This window comes from Lipotes vexillifer, unplaced genomic scaffold (assembly GCF_000442215.2).
Source record: "Lipotes vexillifer unplaced genomic scaffold, Lipotes_vexillifer_v1.1 scaffold189, whole genome shotgun sequence".
Taxonomy (NCBI): domain Eukaryota; kingdom Metazoa; phylum Chordata; class Mammalia; order Artiodactyla; family Lipotidae; genus Lipotes; species Lipotes vexillifer.
In genome coordinates this window covers 3,453,619-3,472,925 of record NW_006785816.1, presented here as the reverse complement: position 1 = coordinate 3,472,925, position 19,307 = coordinate 3,453,619, and the positions used below count along the sequence as shown (strand labels likewise).

Sequence of the window (19,307 nt, the reverse complement as noted above, 5' to 3'; positions counted from 1 at the left end):
AACGCATAAAATGGAACTCTGGGGGCTTCCCTGGTGGCGCAGTGGTTGGGAGTCCGCCTGCCGATGCAGGGGACACGGGTTCGTGCCCCAGTCGGGGAAGATCCCGCATGCTGCGAAACAGCTGGGCCCGTGAGCGATGGCCGCTGGGCCTGCATGTCCGGAGCCTGTGCTCCGCCACGGGAGAGGCCGCAGCAGTGAGAGGCCTGCATACTGCAAAAAAAAAAAAAAATGGAACTCTGCTTTTGCAAACTAAGGCTATAAAAAGGACCAAGGTCCGCCCCCCCCCTGCCGATGCAGGGGACACGGGTTCGTGCCCCAGTCGGGGAAGATCCCGCATGCTGCGAAACAGCTGGGCCCGTGAGCGATGGCCGCTGGGCCTGCATGTCCGGAGCCTGTGCTCCGCCACGGGAGAGGCCGCAGCAGTGAGAGGCCTGCATACTGCAAAAAAAAAAAAAAATGGAACTCTGCTTTTGCAAACTAAGGCTATAAAAAGGACCAAGGGGGAAAGTGGTTCATGTTGCTTCCCCCAAATCATTTATTGCAGTAGCTACAGAAGATGGGTGAAGGCAGCTGGTTTTCAGATGGCACCAGGATTGGGTGGATGGTAGAAGAGATAGCCCAACAGCACAGAACTTATGTTTAATAAAGACAGCAGAAGCTTCCTAGAGTGGGAATGTGCTTTTAGAGATTGAGAAATACCTGGAAAGCCAATAAGGGTATCATAAATTAAGTGATAAGAAATACTTAAGAAAAATTCATAGTGTATCTCATCCTTTCATCCAGGTAGACCTTTCAGAGATAGTGAAGGTCCACTCTAGAAACCATAGTGACAGGAAGATCTAAGCAGCTGGTTCTAACCATGATTAAGACTTTATCAATGGTGGAGGAGACAGATCAGAGGTTTCCAGTTTTCCAACTAGAGAGAAGGTATCAGGACTTTGCAAACCACATTCAGGTTTGTTTGTTTGTTTTCCTTAAGGAAACTAGCATTTTAGCTAATTCAATAGCAGAACTTCTAAGCATAAGAGTTTCCCTAGCATACTGGGGTCTCTACTTGAGAAAATGATTTAATCTTTTAAATTTTATTTCACTTTAAGAAAGTACAGATCTCTGCATTTGGATAATTTCTCAAACCAAATTGGAAAACATTATAAGAAGGTTGTCTACAAACAGTACCAAGATGCATCCTTCACCAAACTCCTGGAGAATCCCAATATCAAAGAAGATGGGATCTTGGGCCCTATTATCAGAGCCCAGGTCAGAGACACACTTAAAGTAAGTAACAGAAATATAGAACCATGGAAGAAATTAAATAGTGAAAACAAGATTATAAGTACTGGTTATTTTTTTAATGTATCCATATAATTTTTAATTAAAATGCAGCTTTAATTTTTATTTAGTATTTGTGCTTATTGTAGCCTATCTCATAATACAAACAAGCTGAGACAGTTTATCAAATTATAAAGGAATAAAACAAGGAGCCAATGTAATTGGGGTGAAGGATAATGTGGGGACAAAGAAAATAAAGCCAAGGATAAGATAAGTATAATGAAATACATACCATATGCTCCTGTAATGCTGTCAACAAATTTTGTCCTAAGCTTTCTAGCAGCCAAAGTAAAAAGGGAACTAGGTCAGGGTAGGAGTCACAGTAGTCATATAAAAAGCACAGTTTCTCCTGCCACTGAGACTTAAGAGGAATTTCTCCCATGGATCCTTAAAAGAGAGGATGCTGTGTGATGTAGTAGATGGAATCCTTGATAAATTCCTACTGGTACAATAAATTTATAAAATAAATTTATAAATTTAAAAGTTACAAAGCTTTTTAAAATAATGTTTCTCATTATAGCTGAGAACATAACCCAACTGAATGAAAACAATTCATCAATGTGGTCTAGGTATGTAGTTCTCTGATGATTGGTCTTTGATGAAGGTAAATTTTGATATGTTTCAAGAACACTGAGTGTTCTTCAGACAGTTTTCCTTAAATGCTGTGTCACATCATCAACTTATCTTCTGATAAGAACTAGACGGCAGAGAATTGAAAGTTGCAATCTTGGCAAGATTCTAGAATGCAGATAATCTGCAGATTAAGCATGATCCAGATGCTTTGGCAAGAAAGTAGAAGATAAGATTAAAATTCTCTTCTGAAGATTAAGCAGGCTAACTAGGACTCCTGTGTGCATAAAGCTCCTCCCTTCACCTCTTCATGGGAATGAACCAAGAGGATATCTACAGACAAGGCCAATTCTGTTCATTTAAAAAATAACAAAAGGGCAGAAAGCAGGCTTTCTCTATTCTCTTTCCCTTCCCTCATTTCTGATCCCTTTTAGGTACTCTTAGAAAGTGGAAATATGCCTCATTGGCAATTCAGGATCTGGCTATTTTCTGTGCCCCATCAAGAAGATGACTTGATGACAGGGTTCTGGGGGATCTGGCAGGCTGGTGAAGGTGATCATGGTCTAAGAGAAGAGAAGGAGTAGATTCAAAGGCAGATGTGGTCCAAGAAAGGAGAAGGAACAGGGGATGGCGACCAACTTGGAGAGAGTGATATACTGTGAGGAAAATGTCACTTCTAAGGTTAGACTTCTCTTTCCATTTTCCACCTTACTATGTGAGTGGAACTCTCTCAAATGCACCTGTCAGGTGATGGGGAGAGGTTGCCACTCAGATAAACAGCATTAGTTTACATTGACATAAACACACACACACACACACACACACACACACACACACACACACACACACACTATCCCACAAGTAAATATGCAAAGCTAGCATCCTCTGTTCTCATGATTGACCTTAAATCCTGAAATAATGAATTTGAGTTAATTTTGTAGATCATGTTCAAAAATATGGCCAGCCGCAGCTACAGCATTTACCCTCATGGTGTGACCTTCTCTCCTTATGAAGATGAAGTCAACTCTTCCTCCACCTCAGGTTTGAACCTTTCACTTCTACTGAATGAAACTATTGACTTCTGAGAGGTTGCCATAATTTTCTACTGTCCTCCTTGCCCAGTAATATAACTTATACAGTCAGGTAGTATACGTATAGGGGTATCCTCAAAGTCACAACCAAACACTGCTCACTTCAGGGATTATTTTACCCTAATGATTACAAAATATGGTGTCCTTTGTTAGTGCCATAAGTGGCCTCTAGTGGACGAATATGTAATAGCTACATGCTATCCAGAATTCTATCAAGTGGAACTTTATATAAAAATAATATTCCTTTCCCAACATTGATTCTAACAAGAGCTCAATTATTTTAAATTATTCATTCATTTATTATTTACTTATTTGTTTATTTAATTTATTTCCATGAAATAATTTTGAAAATTGAAAACAATTTTGACTATATTTTCTTTCAGGCAGTAACACCATGATCAAAGCAGTTCAACCAGGGGAAACCTATACTTATAAGTGGAACATCCTAGAGTCTGATGAACCCATGGAAAATGATGCTCAGTGCTTAACAAGACCATACTACAGTAATGTGGACATCATAAGGGACATTGCCTCTGGGCTGATAGGGCTACTTCTAATTTGTAAGAGCAGATCCTTGGATAAGCGAGGCATACAGGTATTTTGTCCTTGAAGTAACCTTTCAGAAATTCCAGGAATTTCTTCTGACTGGAACAGATTTGTTCTCCTTATTAAATAATGGGGCTTTTGCTTCTAGAGAACCAGAAAATATTAAGTAGTCCTCTTTAGTGTGAATGTAACAATGCTTATTCCTTTAGTTACTTTTTTGTCTTGTCTATTTCCATATGGACTTTCACTGGGAAAGGCAAGTCTACAGTGTGATACTGTATTTGGTTTGCTTGTTTCAAATTCCAGATCTGTCTGTGGTATGTGATGAGCAAGTCACTTAGTTTCTCTTAATTTCTTCCTTTCATCAAAAGGGTATTACCCCCTCCTAAAAATTTTATAGGGTTGTTTCACGGCTCAATGAGATACCATCTGGTAAAAGTGTAAAGCTCTGTACCAGTCCTTGTTATTTTTAGAGACCTGCAATAGGGAGAGAAAGGAGACATGCAGGCAGACATAGCTTGCAGACATAGCGTCTCATGAAGTTGAACCCAGACAATGGTCTATCTCTAGCAAGACCAATTTATACAGAAGAATGTGAACAAAAATATGGATCTTCTGACTTTATCATCATTGAAGAATAAAAGCCTCATATCATTAACTTAAAATTCCCAATTAGGCTAAGCTATAATCAAAGAAGTCTCATCCCAAGGCATATAAAATAAATATATGCCTAGAAAAAGCAGAAAGAGACATTTGGAAGACCCTATCCTACAGCACCCTTCTTTTTTATCCTTTACAACTATTTGGAGCACATCCAATCAATCATTCGAGTTGAAAGGTGATAACAGAGATAAACAGAATTACAGTTGCTACGTTGAAATGGGATTTTTCTATTAGGATATTTTAGTCTCTGAATTTTCTGATCTGCTCTGTTTGCCTTGACATGCTACCTTTGGCTCTAACAAGGGCTTTGTACACAACGGGCTCTCACAGATGTCTGAACTTATGGCTTCATTGGACCCAAGACCTGTACCCCTCTGGTTTCTGAGAACTCAGGTCTGTAGTTAATCAATCTGCTAGGACGTTAATCACTGAACACAGCACTTTTACCCTCCAGAGGGCAGCAGACATTGAGCAGCAGGCTGTGTTTGCTGTGTTTGATGAGAACAAGAGCTGGTACATTGAGGACAACATCTACAAGTTCTGTGAAAATCCTGAGAAGGTGAAACGTGATGACCCCAAGTTTTATGAGTCAAACATCATGAGCAGTAAGTCGGAGCACTCTTTTTGTCCATCAGTTTTTCACTCCTGTGGTTGAAGTGTGACTTTCCTAGAGGAAGAGACATGGATTGGAATCCACTCACCCCTTACCCTCACTTCCAGTATAGGGAATTGGTGATGAAATTACTGGGTGATATTATAGAAATCTTTTTACAGCATGAGGTAAAAAGCTTGTTATCCTTAGAAGTCTTCTTGGTCTCCTGCTCCAAATGTGTGTGTGTGTGTGTGTGTGTGTGTGTGTGCATGCACACACACGTGTGCATGTGCACTTGCTCTGAGCAGGTAAGAACAGGGTGAGGGATGGATGGTGAGGGAAGAGGCCTTGGTCAGAGGTATCTGGGGATTTTAGAATGGGTGCAAGTTGAATACTCTTTATGGCCAGGGCAGAAATATTAAGTAGTCCTCTTTAGCATGAATGTAACAATGCTTATTCCTTTAGTTACTTTTTTGTCTTGTCTATTTCTTATTTCTGCCAGGGCAGAAACAGGGTAAATAATCCAAAAGTGGATTGTCAAATCAAACTAAGGCAAAATGCATATGGGGAGACATGAGTCTTGGAAAGTCAATCCATAAAGAAGTTTTAAGTATGCAGTAAGAAGTTCAGAACAGAAAGAATTCCCTGAGCCAAGGTTCAGGCTTTTGCTACAGTTTTAAAGTCAGTGCCCAAAGCCAATGGTATGGGAAGTCTGGGAGAGATTTCACTGAGCCAGCTGGAAGCAAACTTCTCCACAATGGTCATCATCCCCTTCCTCAGAGTTGAGAGTCACTATTATCACTTTCTCTGATAAGTAACCACAGGTACGAGGATGGTTTCTCCATGGGGATTCTCAGAACTGGTAGGTGCCAGGAAAATAATTTGAAACAGGGAGTTAGCCTCAGCTTGCTGTACTTAATTTCATTTTGGCAATGAATCTGTCATAGTTCTAGACTAGTGCTGTCCGTTAGAAATTATATATGAGCCACAAATATAATTTAAAATTTTCTAATAGGCATATTAAAAATTAAAGAGAAATATATGAAATTTAATGTTTAATTTAATATATCATATTATCATTTCAACGTATAATCAATATTAAAATTAATGAGATTTACTTTCTTACTAAATCTTTAAAATCCAGTGTGTATTTTATACTCACAGTACATCTCAATCCGGATTACCCATATTTCGAGTGCCCAATAGTCACTGGTGGCTAGTGGCTACCAAATCAGTGCAGCTATAGACCATTTAGAAAAGCTTCCTGAATGAGGTACAAACTAAAAACACATTATGTCAGCTATTCGATAAATATTTAAGTTCTCACTAGTTCTAGGCATTGTACTAAGATTAGGACTATAGTGGTAACCTAGGCAGACATGGACCCTGCCCTTATAGAAATCATATCTGTGATTTTATTACCATGCTTAGTATATAAGTAGACAATGATACTGACTAAAACTGTATCCCTTGGAAAGAGAATGAAAATGTCTGAACTTGATAGTTGAGTGCAAACTAGAGATTATATAAATGCTAAGACAGAGCAATTAAAATTGCAAAATGTGCTAAATATGCTTCATTTTTAGGAACATTACTTTGCATTCAATAACTAATGTGTCAAGGATACAGGGAGGGGGAAGGGTAAGCTGGGACAAAGTGAGAGAGTGGCATGGACATATATATACTACCAAACGTAAAATAGATAGCTAGCGGGAAGCAGCCGCATAGCACAGGGAGATCAGCTCGGTGCTTTGTGACCATCTAGAGGGGTGGGATAGGGAGGGTGTGAGGGAGGGAGACGCAAGAGGGAAGAAATATGGGAACATATGTATATGTATAACTGATTCACTTTGTTATAAAGCAGAAACTAAAACACCATTGTAAAGCAATTATACTCCAATAAAGATGTTTAAAAAAAAAGAAAAAGAAAAAAATAACTAATGCGTCAAGAATCTGTATTTCTTGTATTATGCTTTTTCTCCAGGTAAAATTACTCTAGACAAAATTCTAAGTTACCTTTGGAATATCTTTAAAAACAGAACCTAGAGTACAAAATATTTAATATACACTTAACAAATGAATAAATAAATCAATGTGAATGAAAAGGCTTTGTCTTTATCCTGACATTTCTCCCTTGGCTAACTTAGGAGAATAAGCTCTCATTTGAAAAGTCTGAGTTTGATCTTCCAGTTACATGTTACATTTGGTAAAGCTTATCTCAGATAATCACTGCTTAGATGCAACCAAACTACCATTGGGATATTTACCGTGTATAGTTAGACACATTCCCTTTTGTTGGCATAGGCCTGATGTTTCAACAAATTTCACTCTTTCAGCTATCAATGGCTATGTGCCTGAGAGCATACCCACACTAGGATTCTGCTTTGATGACACCGTCCAGTGGCACTTCTGCAGTATGGGAACCCAGAATGACATTTTGACCATTCACTTCACTGGGCACTCATTCATCTATGGAAAGAAACACGAGGACACATTGACCCTCTTCCCCATGCGTGGGGAATCTGTGACCGTCACAATGGATAATGTTGGTAAGAGCTTGGACACTTAAAGGGGACTCTCTGATCAACCCGGTCTGCTGCAGCTCTCCAGACTACCATGGTTCCTGGGCTTCTCTCCCTGATCCCTTGCAGGCTTTCTTTTCAGGACTACTCATGATTTCTATTTGGGGAATTAATTACTTAAATGGGTCCAGTCCTTTACTGTGCGTTCCATTTATCCTTCTCTGGGCTAAGTGAGAAATAAAGATACAACATTAAAAAGATAAGGCATGACTTTGAGAAGAAAGCGTGAGCATTCAGCCACAAAAGAGCATTTCTTTTATCAAAATGCCTTTTTCAGCTTTATAAGACAGCCATCCCACCCTAGGGGTTAGTGATCATCTGATATAGTGCCTTAGAGGCTGGCTTCAGAGACAGCAGTGTCATGGAAAGCACATGGGCTTTGGAATTCATCAGACCTGGGTTCAAATTCTGCTTTGCCACTTGATATCTGTGTAGCAATTTGGACAAATTACTCCACCTCACTGAGCCTCAGTTTATTCATCTGAAAAACAGAATAATAATACCTTACAGAGTCGCTTTGACCATTAATTGTTATATGTGCCAAGTGCCTAGGACTCAGTAGACAATCAACATGTGGTAACTATTGAAGACTTTCCAGGAAATCTTCAGTATGCCAGCAAATCATACCATTGCAAAGAAACTCAAAACTGCCCTAGGCCCACCTGAATTATTTATTACTTAGAAATATCTATATGTCTCTTATTTGTGGGGGTAAACATCATCATCTTCCCCCTAACTCCAGCTCTCTAACAAAATATGCAACTCACAAGAGCTTATTGATATTCAAAGTCCATTTCATTCTTGATTCATCCCTTTAAAAATATATTCTAAAATAGTGACTCTCAAACTATCTGTGCTGAAAGTTTTTTTTCTCCCTAATTTTCACTGACCAATACTTTGGGTCTATATTCTGTTAAATGAGATAAGTATGCTGATCACATGATTGGATGTCATAGAAATGTCAAATTGCTAAAAGGTTTCCTATACACTTTACTCTTGATTTCTTTCCTTATGTCACTGTGGAACAGTAAACAACAGTTCACAGATCAGTTGTGGTCCACAGACCACAGTATCCCTGATGAAAGTTCACTGGAAATTATCTGCCACAATGCACCATAGGGTTTTTATACCTTTTTCTGTACTCACAGCTCTCTGTTCTCTCTGTCTCTATTTTGTAGGAACTTGGATGTTAACTACCATGAATTCCAATCCAAGAAGCAAAAAACTGTGGCTGAGATTCAGGGATGTTAAGTGTATCCGGGATTATGATGATGACTCATATGAGATTATATACGAACCTTCAGGATCTACATCCATAACTACAAGGAAAATGCGTGAATCTTCAGAAATCAAAGATAAAAATAATGATGCTGACTATGATTACCAGAACACACTGGCTTTATCATTAGGAATCAGGTCATTCAGAAATTCATCATCAAATCAGGAGGAAGATAAGTTCAATCTTACCGCCCTGGCTCTGGAGAACAACTCTGAATTCATTCCTCCAAGTACCAACAGAACTGTTGGTTCAAATTCTTCTTCCCCAGGTAACATTAGCAGGCTTATTGCCAATAACTTTGCACAACCTCTGAAAATTCTTCCTCACCCAGAAGCCACCACAGCTGGTCCCCCGCTAGGACACACCAGCTTAGATAAGAACTCAGTTCTCAACCCTCCCACAGCAGAGCATTCCAGCCCTTATTCTGAAGACCCTATAGAAGATCCTCTATACTCAGATGTCACAGGGATAAGCCTGCTTCTATTTGGTACAGAAGAATTCAGAAATCAAGAACATGCTAAACATAAAAGATTCAAGGCAGGAAGAGGCCGAGGAGCAAAGCATAGGTTCTCCCAGATGGAATTCCCAGCACATAAAACTGGTAGACATTTAAGCCAAGGCAACTCTTCTTCTTCCAGAATAGGGCCCCGGGAGAACCTTCCCAGTGATCTGTTACTCTTACAACAAAAGGATCCATCTAAGATTCTGAATGGGGAATGGCATTTGGTTTCTGAGAAAGGCAGTTATGAAATAATCCAAGATGCTGATGAAGTTAAGGCTGTTAATAAGCTGCCAAACAGCCCCCAGAATGACTCAAGGACTTGGGGAGAAAACATCCCTTTTAAAAACAAGCATGGAAAGCAGAGTGGCCACCCAACGTTTTTTGTAACTAGACATAAACCTCTACAAGGAAGACAAGATGGAGGAAACAGTAGATTGAAGAAAGGCCTTTTTTTAATTAGGACACGAAGAAAGAAAAAGGAAGAGAAGTCTGCACACCATGTTCCTCTATCTCCAAGGAGTTTTCACCCTCTGAGAGTAGAGGCCAACACCTCATTTTCAGATGGGAGACATAATCATTCATTGTTACTCCACACATCCAATGAAACATCTCTTGCCGCAGACCTCAATCAGACACTTCCCTCTATGAACCTTAGCCTCATGGCCTCACTTCCTGATGGTGATCAAAACCCCCCAAATGACACCAGTCAGACAAGCTCCCCTCCAGATCTTTATCAGACAGTGAGCCCAGAGGAACACTACGAAACATTCCCTATTCAAGACTCTGATCCAACGCACTTCCCTACAGTCCCCAGTCACAGATCTCCTGCTCCAGAGCCCAGCCGGATACCCGACTATGACCTAAGAAACAAGGCCTTCCCTACTGATGTTAGTCAAACGTTCCCTTCCTTGGAACTTGAAGTCTGGCAGACAACTACTTCTCTAGACCTCAGTCAGCCATCCCTCTATCCAGATCTCAGCCAGACCACCCTTTCTCCAGACCCTGGACAGGAGACTCTCTCTCCAGACCTCAGCCAGACAACACTTTCCCCAGACCTTGGCCAGGAGACTCTCTCTCCAGACCTCAGCCAGATGGCCCTTTCCCCACACCCTGGCCAGGAGACGCTCTCTCCAGACCTCAGCCAGACAACACTTGCCCCAGACCTTGGCCAGGAGACGCTCTCTCCAGACCTCAGCCAGACAACGCTTTCCCCAGACCTCAGCCAGGAGACTCTCTCTCCAGACCTCAGCCAGACAACGCTTTCCCCAGACCTCAGCCAGGAGACTCTCTCTCCAGACCTTGGCCAGACAACACTTTCCCCAGATCTTGGCCAGACGACTCTTCCCCCAAACCTCAGTCAGATGTCACTTTCCCCAGACCTCAACCAGGCAACTCTCTCTCCAGACATCAGTCATACATCCCTTCCTCTTGATCTCAGGCAGACATCACCTCCTCTAGATCTCGATCAGACATCCCACACTTCTGAATCTATTCAGTCATTGCCTCTCCCAGAACTTGGTCAGACTTTCCCTTATGCAGATCTTGGTCAGATGCCATCTCCTCCACCACACTCTCCACTAAATAACACTTTTATACCGAGAGAATTTAATCCACTGGTCATAGTAGGCCTCAGTAGAGATGATGGAGATTACATTGAAATTATTCCAAGGCAGAAGGAAGAGAGCAGTGAAGAAGACTATGGTGAATTTGATTTTGTGGCCTATGATGACCCTTACCAAACTGATCTTAGGACAGACATCAACTCTTCCAGAAATCCTGACAACATTGCAGCATGGTACCTTCGCAGCAACAATGGAAACAGAAAAAATTATTACATTGCTGCTGAAGAACTATCCTGGGATTATTCAAGATTTGCACAAAGGTTTGGCCAGTTCTCTCCTTTTATATTCTCACTTTTCCACTACTGCTAAAAAAAGTAATTACAGCAGTCTAAGGAGATGATTCTGGGAAAATTATACTAAGTGTAACTTATACTAAGTATCATTTAGTTTCCCTGTTGCAACTTGGCCTATACTGTTTCCTTTGTCAATTCCAAGATTAGCTTCTCTGCTTTAGGTGACATCTGGACAATATAAGAGCAATCACTCTAAGAAGTCTATGATATTTTGTAGTTAAATTAGCCCCCTCCTCTCTCTCCTTTTCTCATCACACATGTTCCTACCTCCCCTTCTTGCTCCAATGCAGAGCCCAACCTATCCATAGCTATAGGCTAATCAATATGATTTCACTGAAGTTGGCTTCAAATCCAAATTTGTGATGTAGAAATCTCCTTTCGCAATTACTTATTTAACAAAAACATTTAAAATTGTTTACTGATCGATATAAAGTATATAGCATCTTGGTGAAGAGTAATTCAAATTCCATAAGATTCCAGTAGCAGAGGCCAAGGGTATAAAGTAGCTTAGAAACAAAAAGCAAGTTTATACCCTCAACTGAGCCATTCATTACATAATGATTTATCTTGATTTAAACTTTTGTTTTAACTTGGCTTATAGACTCACTCAGTCAATAACTCTTTAATGAGTACTTATTCTCTCCTAGGCATTGTGCTAAGTGCTGAGACTATAAAAGAGAATATAAACACAGGACTCCTGCCCTGATGGAACTTATGTCTAGTTGGGCAGGAAGATATGAACCAAGTGCTCACATAAATAAGTGTAAAAATTAACCATGATAAAGACCAATAAGGAAAGGTGATATATGGAGACATGAGAACTGGGGAGTCTGACTCTGTAGAAGCGGCATTTGAGCTGAGATCTGAAGATGAACAGGAGGTAGAGAGGGCAGAGCATTCTAGACAGAGAGAACAGCATGATGAAGGCCCTGAGGAAGGAGGAAGCCCTGAAGCTGAAGACCTGTGTAGCTGGAACTCAAGAAGAGGGTGGGTGCTAGGAAAGTGTTTGGCTAGCTCTGCAGAGATCAGATGCCACTAGGCTTTGTGAGCCCTGGGAAGAATTTTGATGTTTTTCAAAGAGCAATGAGAAACCCTTTGAAAGCTTTAAGCCATTCCTAGTTTACTGGAATATATCAGTTCCTTTCCCGAACCTTGTTACTTGCAGTCTTTTTAATGGAGGAGTTACAGCAAGTGGCCCCCAAGATCTGCTGCAGCTCTAACATTTTAGCGTTCCAGCCACTCTTCAACCATAGAGTTGAAGGAGTTGATGCAATTGTGTAAGTGGCCTGACTTACAACAGAGAGTTTTTAAGGGAGCCACATGCATTTTTAAAAGATAATTTTTAATTTAATTTTGCTCAAGTGTGAAAAGCCATATTGGTCTGGGTTCTATATTCTGGGATGACAATATAGAGAAAGGAGAGAAAGGGGGACAAGAAGCAACTACAGATCCTCAGGGATATCATGGGGACCATGTGTAAAGTGTCCAAATATAGCCCACAGCTTTTACAAAAGCTAACTGTTACACTACTAAAGTTAAAACCAAAGTGCAACTAGAGTAAGCAAACACAATGCATGGCGTGACTTACAGAAATTATTTCATTAATCTGATGCCTGATATTTCCATATTAGAATTCTGTTAGTTTAAGAGACTTTCTCCCTTGACTTCCTATTTAGATGTAGCACCCATTACTATATGAGAATAAATAGTTTATCTAGGCATTTCTAAGCAAGTTACGGAGGGAATAAGGTTTTCCAGAGTGTAAAGGGATGGAACTAGTTCCTTCAAAATCCTATGTCCCATTCCAGGTATGCAGCCCATTTTTATGGCAAAGTTGTTTTGCTCCTCCCCATGTGTTCTGTGAGACTGTATGTTATGCTTAGAGTCTGGAAGAACGGGGTTAATCCGGTAGAAAGGCTAGAAGGAAGGCAGAATGGGATTCTCTGTGGATGGCTCATGTTGTGTAACAAATACTGTGAGACTGAGGGATGAGCTTCTGGCCTGTTTCCCAGACTCCTGGGAAATTTAAGAGTCAGTAGGAAAATATGATGTGCTCTAGCTCCAGACTGACCTGGTGAACTACATGAGGAATACTATGATTTAGCAGAAGCAAATGTGGGAAGAGTGGCTACTTTCAGAGTATAAAACACTCATCCATCCAGTGACCTTTACAGGGGTGGCCCTCTAAATCAACTGACTCTTATCATCTGCCTGTCCTGGCACTGTCCCATCACATGGCTTTGTCTGCTTTCCATATTAAAATCTACTATGTTAATATATGATTATATTTGTCATTCATTAATACATTAAATAAATATCTGCTTACTATGTGCCAGATAACTTGCTAGGCACTAGAAATAAAAATTATAAGCAAACGAGGCACAATCCCTAACCTCATGGGGCTTTCACTCTAGTGGTAGAGTCAGATATTAATAGATAATCTCATGAAAAAATGATATATAATTTACTATATATACTATAAAAATATTATAAGAATACTACAGGGATTTACTATATATATACTATAGTAATAGTATAGAAACGTGAGGAATGCTACAGATTTGACCCAGTCTAAAGGATCATAGGAGGAGATACCAAAAAATGATATATGAGCTGGGAGTTGAAGGATATTTACTGGCTTGTGGTTTTAGTTACTTATATTTTAATTCATTTGTTCATCAAATACTTATCAAATATCTTCTCTATATACTATATTCAGAAACAGAGATAATTTCCTAAATTCTTGAATGGTCGTTAACTTGTTCTTTTAAACAAATGCTATTATTATCATTTCAGTGAAGACATTGATGATGTTTCAAAGGACACCATATACAAGAAAGTAGTTTTTCGAAAGTACCTTGATAGCACTTTTAACAAGCTTGATCCTCGGGGAGAGTATGAAGAGCATCTTGGCATACTTGGTCCTATCATTAGAGCTGAAGTGGATGATGTTATCCAAGTAAGTCATCTTTTGAGCATTGCTAAGATCATCAGAGGAATTTCCACAAGCACCAGAGGGTTGTAGAGATGAAAGTGGCAAGAGAGCTACGGTGTCTTATTTATTTTTCAAAATTAACAAATAACTACATTTCTTTTCAAAGACTGCTTACCAAGTAACTTACCACTCTTTAAGGAAAAAAAAAAAGATCTCATAATTTTATTTCTCCCTCTGCTAAGCTCCTGTTCATTCTATACGGGCCAATTCCATTTCTCCTAAGAAACTTTCTTTAATTCCCCCAACCTCTCCTAAACATTCAACTGAATTGCTTCTCCCAGGCATTCCCACCTAATCCCATTTATACTTTGTTTACAGCACCTTTTGTCTCCAGATTTTTAACTTGCATTCACATGTGCAGTCTCTCTAGCCAGTAGGTTGAAACCTTATTGTGAGTAAAACCCAAGCCTCATTCATTTTCAAATCTGTAGCACCTATCTTTATCATTTCATTTGTAGATAATGTCAATACTTTTGCTTTGAGCCTAAAAACAAACCTGTTTTGGTGTTTCCGGAGTAAACTACTTAGGCCCTGTCTCATAGGATGGTTGTAAAATTAGATGAAGTAATATATGAAAGTTACTTTGCAATTCTAAGCATTCAATATATCTTAGGTTCAATTTAATAGCCATCCACTTTGACCCATAATGCTGACATTTTGGGGGCTTTATTAAACGTAAATACATTTGTGAATCATTCTTTTATTTAGGTTCGTTTTAAAAACTTAGCATCCAGACCATATTCTCTTCATGCCCATGGGCTTTCCTATGAAAAATCATCAGAGGGAAAGACTTATGAAGATGACTCTCCTGAATGGTTTAAGGAAGACAATGCTGTTCAGCCCAACAGCACTTATACATATGTATGGCATGCCACTGAGCGATCAGGGCCAGAAAATTCTGGCTCTGCCTGTCGGGCTTGGGCCTACTACTCGGCAGTGAACCCGGTAAGCATAGCCATCGAAAGTTTTTGTCATTTCCCCAAACTTATAACCTGAGTCCATCAAATGGAAGTGTCACAATTATTTCTTAGTAAATATCTGTCTTTCCATGAGGAATGTGTAAGGATCATGATCAACAATCGACAGCTACCGTAATCAGGGACTCTCCATGCAGATCTTCAGATGACAGTGAGAAGTATTTGTTCAGTGGAAAGGAATGAGGAATACTTAAAAGGTTGGCCCTAGTTGGCGTGACTACCTTTACAGAAGAAGATGTTTATCTGCAATTTCCTTGAACAAGTATTAGCTTTCTTCTGCTTATTTTTTTAATTTTTTAATAAAAGAAGTACAAAATCAAGACTCCCTCATTTTGAGCATGGTAGACAGCATAGACTTAGATTTCAATTCCTATCCTGTCACTGACTGTGTAGCCCTAGGAAAGTTACTTGAGCTCTCTCAGCCTCAGTTTCCAAAGTTAAAAATGAGATAACAGTATATAGCGTATATAGTAGGCACTTGGTAATATTTGTTCAATAAATGAATTTATTTTTTACCATATAGGATTGTTGTCAGAATTAAGTAAGATACTATAGGCAAAATATTTAATGTAGTAGGTGCTCAATAAATATTTATAATAGTATCACTATTATTATCATCATTATTATCATTACTACCATGTCGAAACAAAGGATTAATCAGAGGAAGTGACTATGAGCATCACAGAATTAGATGATCAATATCCAGGCTTATTAAGCTATTCATTTATAATCTTCAAATTCAGAGCCTCTGAGAAGGTCTCCTTTTCAATATGATCAGTGATTGTCAGAAGGGCAAAGAAAATCTTGAGAAAGAGATAATACATGCAATTTGCTCTTACTGTCTTCCAGGAAAAAGACATCCATTCAGGCTTGATAGGACCCCTTCTGATCTGCCGAAAAGGAACACTTCATAAGGAAACCAACATGCCTATGGACATGAGAGAATTTGCCCTACTTTTTATGGTCTTTGATGAAAAGAAGAGCTGGTACTATGAAAAGAAGCCCACGAGGTCTTGGAGACGCACATCCTCAGAAGTAAAAAACTCCCATGAGTTTCATGGTATTTTCCTCTGACTTTGATCTAGTCTCTGAACCTAATCACTGGGTGATAGCGATTCCTGCCCATAGGTCTTCCCAAAATTAGACATGAGATGCTTCTGTGGAACCAGGAGCTCTAACTGACACCAGGTCCTTAAATGTCTATGAGGGCTGATGTAACCTGGCAGGTGACACTGCAGGTGAAAGAGAGTATACAAAATCTGAAATCTAAAAGATAGCGCACGAGGCTGCTGCAAAACCAACCCAAGCAAACCAACAAAAAAGCCAGTGTGCTTCAGTGGGTAACATAAATTGGAAAGGAATTAACATCATTCTGCAATTTAAACAGTCAATAAAACTGTTTCCTGATCTCTAAAGGATCAATTATTCATGTAGAAATGATCACACGTACTTTCAAAATAAGAATGACTGTAATATTTGTAGCTCTCAGCAGTTCCCAGGTGGCACCCAAAGCATATGTGGAGAAAATGATATAGGAAACTGTCTAGCCAGCTAATGGAAGAAGAGTGCCAAGAGAGCATTTGGGTGGGAAAAGAGGGGAAAGCATATCTACTCCGAAGTCCATTCAGGAACTTTGTCTGTAAATTTGCAACGGAACTGCAATTTTAGAGAAAGGCAGAATTTAGGATTTGGTGAACAACAGATATAATGACTTAGGGATCAGAAGACAAATGAAGACCCTGTTTTCAGAGTTTGATAAATGGAGGTGATTTCTATGAGATTTCTGATCAGGAAGGTCCTGTGCTTTAGATGATGGGTCAGTCATTCAGTGTAATAGGAAAGAAGAGGCTTCAGGAATTAAAAAAAAAAAAACATTATAAGCAATATCCAGTTCACTGCCACCTCCTCTCCCCAGCCAGTCATCAAGGCTAAGTCAGTCTATGCTCCCTCTCCCACCCCATTTATATACTCAGGCTACCCTTTTTTAGCTTATTTTCCTTATTAAACTTCTGTAAGTGTAGAATACAATCTGATCTCACCTGTAAAAGCACTTTGGCATAGAGGAAAGGAAATAATATGATTTACAATCTGCTCCAAAACCCCACCCTCTGGACTCTGCTTATCACACAAGGTTAAGAAATTCTATTAAGTAGTCTAGAATAGAGTCAGTTGAGAGCTGCCCCACAGACGCCAAGCAGAGCTTTCTTTTCTCTTTTCCTATAATCTCTAGGCCTTTCAGCCCAGGGTGCTTGGTCTCATGGGTAGGAAGCACATCCTCTGAAAATCTCTCAACCTAGTGGAAAGTACAGACTGCAGAATCAGACAGGCCCATTTCTTGGCTATGCCCTTTACTTGCTGAGTACCCTCGAGGCCCTGCTTCCTGATTCTTCAAAGAAAGCGTAAAATGCATCCAGTATAGTTTTAGTTTTAAATATATTGTCGTCTAAATCTCTGTAATTTGGTAATCTTCCACTGTAGAACTTATCAGGGTATTCGATAAGCAGACCACCTATGCCTGGCCTCTGCAGTATGCACTGAGTAAATATGTGCTGGATTAGTAAACAAATGAATTTTATTCACTCAGCTCAATTTATCTAATGTTTACTGAGTGCCTACTCTGTTGAGCGTCTTCACTTTTGTATCCTGATGTAATGGTTTAGCAATGCTGACCTAATAACCACTGGAAATACCTTTTACTTTTAGGAGATCTATTTCTTACACAGAAACTAAGATGAGGAGGTGAGGCTGGTGTTATGAGTATGTAGACAGGTGCTTTCATATCTGATATAATTTTTTTTTTTTTTGCGGTTACGCGGGCCTCTCACTGTTGCGGCCTCTCCCGTTGCGGAGCACAGGCTCCGGATGCGCAGGCTCAGCGGCCATGGCTCACGGGCCCAGCCGCTCCGCGGCACGTGGGATCTTCCCGGACCAGGGCACGAACCCGTGTCCCCTGCATCGGCAGGCGGACTCTCAACCACTGCGCCACCAGGGAAGCCCTCATATCTGATATAATTTTAAGAGAGCCAAAATGATCTCAACTCTTCTCCCTCCAAAAATTCACTTGCCTGGTTCCTGAAATTCCACAGTAGTCCCTTTAACTTTAAAAGAATAAACAACAGCCACCACCACCACCAAAACTTCCCTCACTTCAGTCCCAATTAAGTGCGTGGTAGCATTAAGCTTTATCATTAAAATTTTGTATGTATTCATTTTGTTAAGGTGATCCAAGTTTATCAGATGCTTAAAAAACACATATTTCAGTAAGGAGAGAGTTGATAAAGTCTGAGAACCCTAGACATCCAAGCTGGGAAGGGGGCAGAGGAGCAATCAGACAAACGGGAGAATAAACATGAATGTCTAAGGCTGGTGGGTATAACAAAGATAAAGACCAACTTCCTGGGCTTCCCTGGTGGTGCAGTGGTTAAGAATCTGCCTGCCAATGCAGGGGACATGGATTCGAGCTCTGGTCCAGGAAGATTCCCCATGCCGCGGAGCGACTAAGCCCACGCGCCACAACTACTGAGCCAGCTTGCCACAGCTACTGAAGCATGCGCGCCTAGAGCCCGAGCTCTGCAACAAGAGAAGCCACTGCAATGAGAAGCCCACGCACCACAAAGAAGAGTAGCCCCTGCTCGCCGCAACTAGAGAAAGCCCGCGTACAGCAACAAAGACCCAACAATGAAAACCCAATGCAGCCAAAAATAAATAAACTTTTTTTTTTTTTAAAAGACTGACTTCCTAATTTTGCCTGGAACTATCTCTGAATTTAGGAGGCCTTAGAGTGATACACTGCATATCCCCTCACTCACTCTCTTTCCTCTAATGACTAGAGTTCACTTATCTGCCCACATTAGTTCTTACCCCTTTCATAGCCTAGGAAAATTCATACTACAAATATAAAGAATAAATGGATAAAGCACAGAAGAGGAAAAGTGTAAATCTGGGGAAAAGGGTGATAAACTGATTGGAAAGCGTACTCACCCACACTTCTGCAGTAGGCCGGTGTAAGAAGGAAAAGGTGGCTCTGTTTCAGCCTCTTACTGATATTATGACATATAGGGGGCCCCTTACTATGTCTGGGTGGGATTGGGCATGCAGAGTAATAAAGAAGATGGGTGGTGAGCGGAAGGCCTCATATTTCCTCTTTCCTGATGTACACAGATTTTTGACTGATTGCAACTCTCTGTCCTTTCAGCCATCAATGGGATGATCTACAACTTGCCTGGCCTGAGAATGTACGAGCAAGAGTGGGTGAGGTTGCACCTG

General features: G+C 40.2%; 1 protein-coding gene across 1 annotated transcript in view; it reads left to right on the top strand.

The window, feature by feature from the left end:
- F5 (coagulation factor V) overlaps positions 1-19,307 on the top strand; it is an 84,914-nt gene that overhangs the window by 51,025 nt on the left and 14,582 nt on the right. Inside the window, 11 exon segments of the mRNA XM_007458122.1 lie at positions 1,098-1,275; positions 2,841-2,940; positions 3,374-3,585; positions 4,654-4,804; positions 7,128-7,340; positions 8,552-11,036; positions 13,866-14,028; positions 14,773-15,009; positions 15,891-16,101; positions 19,237-19,299; positions 19,302-19,307. The exon segment at positions 19,302-19,307 is cut by the window's right edge and continues 114 nt beyond it. Of these exon segments, the coding sequence (XP_007458184.1) occupies positions 1,098-1,275; positions 2,841-2,940; positions 3,374-3,585; positions 4,654-4,804; positions 7,128-7,340; positions 8,552-11,036; positions 13,866-14,028; positions 14,773-15,009; positions 15,891-16,101; positions 19,237-19,299; positions 19,302-19,307 (4,019 nt within the window).